General features: G+C 43.9%; 1 protein-coding gene across 1 annotated transcript; it reads left to right on the top strand.

The window, feature by feature from the left end:
* Nucleotides 1-4,165: 4,165 nt before the first annotated feature.
* Nucleotides 4,166-4,732, top strand: LOC149844026 (uncharacterized). Its single transcript, XM_090001013.1, has one exon. The coding sequence runs from the start codon at nucleotides 4,166-4,168 to the stop codon at nucleotides 4,730-4,732; it is 567 nt and encodes a 188-aa protein (XP_089857139.1).
* Nucleotides 4,733-6,058: the final 1,326 nt, after the last annotated feature.

The raw sequence follows: 6,058 nt of genomic DNA, 5'->3' as shown, positions 1-6,058 counted from the left end.
TCAATCACTTGTGAGCAACTTTTCTCGTCTTCAGCAGAACATTTGGTATTTTTACTTTCCTTGTCATTGAGAATATTGTAATTGCTTTTCTTTGGTTATGAATGATGAACATTGTAAGAAAAAAATGATTATGAAATAAAATGAAAAGTTTTTTTTAGCCACATTTTCTCTGTGTAAGCTTTGCACTCTTCCCTCTGGGAAGTAATACCAACCGAACTCGAGCTCTTGATGTTCCAGATCGGGGTGTTACAAAGTGGTATCAGAGTCAGGTTTACACAAAAAAAATGTTCATAATTCATAATAAGACTCAATGACAAGATGTAAGTTTGTGCTTGAATAATACACGTTAGTGATTAAATTATTGCTTAATTAGGAATGACTAACGAACAATGAAACAACGATGTCCCACGGGCTCAAGGCTCAGTTGAGCCTCCCATGGTCGGGAGAGAGGAATTCTTCGCCGCAATGGTGATGGTTACTGGAGTCATCACAAGCATGACTCAGGTGGTTAGAGAGTTGACACCTCAGCCCCTCCGATCTACATCATATTCGGAGACCGAGACGCTTATCATCAGAACTACCCTTACACTACCGAGGGGCCACACCCACCACCGTACGGAAGGAGGAATCATCAATACAACTGTCAGAGAGCAAGGTCAACACGTGGGCGGATGAGAGGAAATCAGAAGGCGGCTCAAGAAGGAATTGGGAGTAGAGCAGATCTGAACACAAACTTTGTGTCTCGGGGAGGGCCTCGTATGGCCAGCGCACGGGGACGACATATGTCCCGAGCTAGATATGCGGCCGCCATGAGGGGTGGAAACCAGAGGGTTCCACCTCCATTCCACGAGCTTCTGGTTGAAGAAGCTCAGAGAGCGGTATTTCAGGCCGTCGAAGCAGCTCGACAGGCAGCGGGAGCCAATCAAGGTGACTCAGGGTTTGGGCAAGGGCGAACGATTTGGGGAAATTTGTAAAAGGAAAGCGAGGATGAAGATCTTACGGTTGATCCTACTTCACCTACCTACACTCTTGCTTTACCCCAATATGACTTGAATACTTCTCCTCTGACCCACCTTCAACCAACGCAAAAGAGTTCAAGAAGAGAACCAAGCTTCAGATAGATCGAAGATAAACATGACGATAAATTTAAGGATACTTAGCTTTATTTAGTCTAGTTCAAGTATCCATTATTTTGCTTTGTGTTCTTCTTGTTTGCTTAGTAATATTTTATTTATGTGTACTTGAATTAGCAATGAAATAAAATAAGATATTTTGAGTAACTGAGTGGCGTAATCTCGCTAACATGTGATAGAATTTTATACGAGTATAAATGAATCAAATAATAAGCCTATTACGTGATTAATTCAATGTAGCACATGGATTATTCGACTCAGGAGCTACACATAGTTTCACTTCTTCAGCTTTTGGGAAACGGTTGTCAGTGGCACCTTCTCGATTGAGTGTATCTTACTTAATAGAAACACCTATAGGAGCGACCACCATTGTGGATACTGTGTATCCAAATTGCGTTGTAAAAATCGAAGATCGCGAGTTGCTTGTGAACTTGTTGCAACTCGACTTCAAGGATCTAGATGTTGTTTTAGGCATGGATTGGTTGTCGGACCATCATGCCACTATCGATTGTAGAAGAAAGTGTGTCAGTTTTTAAATACCCCATACTCCAACTTTCACATATCAGGGTGTTAGAAAGTTACCTAAGCCGGTTATGATATCTTGTTTAAAGGCCAATATATATATTGAAAAGGGATGCATGAGATTCCTGGCTTACATGAAAACCGAAGAGAAAGAAAACCTCTCAATATCAGATGTAAACATAGTTCAGGAATATGATAATGTCTTTCCAGAAGATCTACCAGGTCTTCCTCCTGATCGAAAGATTAAATTTCAAATCAATCTAGTTTCGGGAACAACACCCATTTCAAAGGCTCCCTATCGGATGGGACCTGCGGAACTCAAGGAACTCAAGGAGCAAATACATGAGTTATTGAAGAAAGGATTTATTCAACCTTCAATATCTCCTTGGGGTGCTCCAATTTTGTTCGTAAAGAAGAAGGACGGATCACTGCGTATGTGTATAGACTATCGTCAATTGAATACAGTAACCATAAAGAATAAATACCCTTTGCCGAGAATCGATGATTTGTTTGATCAACTGCAAGGAGCGACATGCTTCTCGAAGTTAGATTTGAGATCAGGTTATCATCAGCTGAGAATTAAGAAGGAAGATGTGGCCAAGACAGCTTTCAGATCAATATATGACCATTATGAATTCATGGTCATGCCTTTTGGTCTGACTAACGCACCAGCTGCTTTCATGAATATGATGAATAGAGTCTTTAGACCCTATTTGGATAAGTTTGTGGTAGTCTTTGTCGATAACATCCTCATATACTCTACCTCGAAGGAGCAACATGAAGAGCATCTGAGGATAGTTCTGCAGACACTTAGAGAACATCAGCTCTATGCCAAATTCTCTAAGTGTGCTTTTTTGTTAGAACAAGTGTCTTTTCTTGGACACATTGTTTCTAAAGACAGGATTATGGTAGATCCTGCAAAGATCGAAGCAGTCATCAATTGGTCCAAACACAAGAATCCTACTGAAATTTGCAGCTTTTTGGGATTAGCTAGGTACTATCGGAGATTCGTGGAAGGATTTTCTTTGTTGGCGGCTCCTATGACAAAGCTCACAAAGAAAGATGTAAAGTTCGAGTGGAATGATAAATGTGGGCAAAGTTTTCAGAAGATAAAGAAGCGTTTGACCACTGATCCAGTGTTGGTCTTACCTTCGGGATCGGGAGGTTTCACTATTTATAGCGATGCCTCTCACAAAGGATTGGGTTGTGTTCTGATGCAACACAGAAAAGTGATAGCTTATGCATCTCGTCAGCTCAAAACTCATGAAGTTAACTATCCGACGCATGATCTGGAGCTAGTAGCGGTAGTTTTTGCCCTTAAAATATGGATGCACTATCTCTATGGCGAGCAATTTGAGGTCTTTACCGACAATCAAAGCCTTAAGTATTTGTTTTCTCAGAAAGATTTGAACTTGAGTCAAAGAAGATGGTTGGAATTTCTGAAAGATTATGATTTCGAACTAAAATATCATCCGGGTAAGGCGAATATAGTCGCTGATGCTCTTAGCAGAAAGGCAGGAGCTCTAGCTAGACTTGCAGACTGAGAGTTATTTTCCTCGGTAGCTCATCAGAAGGCAGAAGCTCAATGCTTACCAGGTCAGTTATTATTTGTGCAAACCACATTGAAGTCAGAATTGTGGGATCAAATTAAGGAAAAGCAACTCTTAGACCCAGAATCAATGCAATTAAGAAAAAAGATGTCAGAAAATGAAGTTTCAAAATTCAAAATTGATGATCAAGGACTTCTTAGATATCGCCAGAGAGTGTGCATTCCCAAGAATGATCAACTTAGAAATCAAGTATTGGAAGAGGCACATCATTCTAGATATGCCATCCATCCCGGTAGCACCAAAATGTACCGAGATCTGAAAGATACGTTTTGGTGGAGTGGTATGAAGAGAGACATTGCTGAGTTTGTTAGCAATTGTCTAGTATGTCAGCAGGTGAAGATTGAGCACCAAATACCAGGTGGTCTCTTGCAATCACTTCCCATACCCGAGTGGAAGTGGGCAGACATATCAATGGACTTCGTTTCGGGGCTTCCAAAGATGAAGAATGGGATGGATTCAGTGTGGATGATTGTCGACAGGCTAACTAAGTCAGCTCACTTTTTAGTTTGTAAGACAACTCACTCGTGTGACCAACTGACTCAATTGTTTATTAGAGAAATTGTGAGACTTCATGGAGTACCTGATTCAATTGTTTCAGATAGAGACTCGAAGTTCACATCACGATTTTGGCAAAGTTTTCAAGAAGCTATGGGGACACAATTAAAAATGAGTATAGCTTTTCACCCTCAGTCAGATGGTCAGTCTGAGCGAACCATTCAGACCCTTGAGGATATTCTCCGGGCATGTAATTTGGAATATAGCGACTCGTGAAATGATATTTTGCCATTAATAGAGTTTGCCTACAACAACAACTTTCAAGCAAGTATAGGCATGGCTCCATTTGAAGCATTGTATGGTCGACGATGTCGAACTCCCCTGTGTTGGGATGAAGTCGGAGAAATGAGTTTGTTAGGGCCAGAGATGGTTCAGCGAATGACAGACCAAGTGAGATTCATTCGAGAGTGTCTTCTCACAGCACAAAGTCGACAGAAGAGTTATGCGGATAAAAGACGTCGTGAGTTGGAATTTGAGCAAGGTGATCACGTGTTTTTAAAGATATCTCCGTTTAAGGGAGTAATGTGTTTTGGTCGAAGAGGAAAGTTGAACCCCAGATATATTGGACCATTTGAGATACTTGCGAGGGTTGGTCAGACAGCATACCGGTTAGCTCTACCACCTTCCTTATCTCGAATTCATAACGTGTTCCACGTTTCCATGTTGCGGAAATACGTGCCAGATCTCTCTTATATATTGAATACAATTGAGACTGTATTAGATTTGCAAGATGACTTGAGTATGAGAGAGAAGCCCATAAAGATTCTGGACACAAAAGTGCAAAAGCTGAGAAACAAGGAGTTATCTCTCGTATTGGTTAGATGGAGCAATCACAACAATAAGGAGGCTACTTGGAAGCGTGAATCTAATATCCGCGAGCAATTTCCACATTTGTTTCCAGGTAAGATTTAGGACGAATCTTCTTTTAAGGGGGGTAGAATTGTAAAAAACCCTCCGGCGAAGTCGCCGGAGGGGATAAACATAAAAAAAAACTGTGGTTTCCCCAAAGGGGAAACTGCGCAACGGGAGGGGGTGAGAATAAGCCTCACCCCCCAAAATTCGTGGGGGTGAGGGTTATCATCACCCTGCGTGAGGGCTATAAAAGCCCTCATGCAGCCTCCCTCCACCGCATTGCCTCGAGCGGCAGAGGGAGAGACAGAGAGAAGGGGAGCGAGAGAGAAAGGAGGAGCTTACCGACAGCGGCGATGACGATGACGGTAACGACGACAAGGTAGGTCTTCGTCTTCCTCCATCTTCTTCGTTCTTCTTTCCGATTTGGAGCACAGAGGGCCGACAGCCATGGCTGCCGGCGAGTTCCTGAAAAAGAAAAAAAATGTTTGATAGAGAAAGAGAGAGGGGTCGGCTGACCCCTATGGCGTCCGACTCCGACGGTCGGCCCCGACGACCGGCCGACACCGTTGGCCTGCCCCGGAGGCCGGCCCAGGCTGGTGGGTGCAGAGAGAGGGTCGGCAGGGGCAGACCCCCTGCACCAGAGATCGGAAGGGGCACAACCCCTTCCGCCTTTTTAAATCATGGGACCGGTTCGGTCCAGGCACCCAGACCGAACCGGGTTGATCTGGGTGCGACCCAGACCGAGCCCACCGGTCTGGGTCGCACCCAGACCGAGTACTTTAAAAAAAAAAGGCCGGTTCGGCCTGGGTGCGACCCAAACCGAACCGGGTCGCACCCAGACCGAACCGGTTCAGATCGAACCGGTCCAGGCCAAAGCGGTTCGGGTCAAACCGGTTCAAGCCAAACCGGGTTGGTTGATTCTGGTTCGGGTCAAACCGGTCCAGACCGAATCAAGTCTGAACCGATCCGGTTGAACCAAGGTCCGAACCGAACCATTCGGGTCTGGATCTGGGTTTTCAGTCCAGACCTAGTTCGATCTGGACCTGTCTTAGATCTAGATTAACCGGGTCCAGATCTGACTGGATCAGTCCCGGATCTGGACCCAGGCAGGCAGGTCTGGACCTAGTTAGATTATCCTTGATCCAGTCAGGCAGATCTGGATCCAAACAGACTGTTCAGGATCCAGTCAATCTGTCCTGGATCCAGTCAGAATAGAATGGATCTGGTTAGGATCCAATCAGATTATTCTGGATCGAGTCAGACTTTTTTGGATCTAGTCAAGCAGTTTTGGATCCAATTATGAAATGGATCTGAATTCAAACAGACAGGGTTTGGATCCAGATCAGAATCGAATCATAAGATAATCTCGAATTGCCCGAAATCTGA

This window comes from Nuphar pumila, chromosome 3, assembly GCF_984573655.1.
Source record: "Nuphar pumila chromosome 3, dmNupPumi1.hap1.1, whole genome shotgun sequence".
NCBI classification, from domain to species: Eukaryota; Viridiplantae; Streptophyta; class Magnoliopsida; order Nymphaeales; family Nymphaeaceae; genus Nuphar; species Nuphar pumila.
Note: the sequence above shows the minus strand (reverse complement) of the source record. Positions and strands in the feature narration are given on the sequence as shown.

What these genes read in the sequence shown, in the direction of transcription:
- LOC149844026 (XM_090001013.1), top strand. Translation starts at nt 4,166, where the DNA reads ATGAGTTTGTTAGGGCCAGAGATGGTTCAGCGAATGACAGACCAAGTG.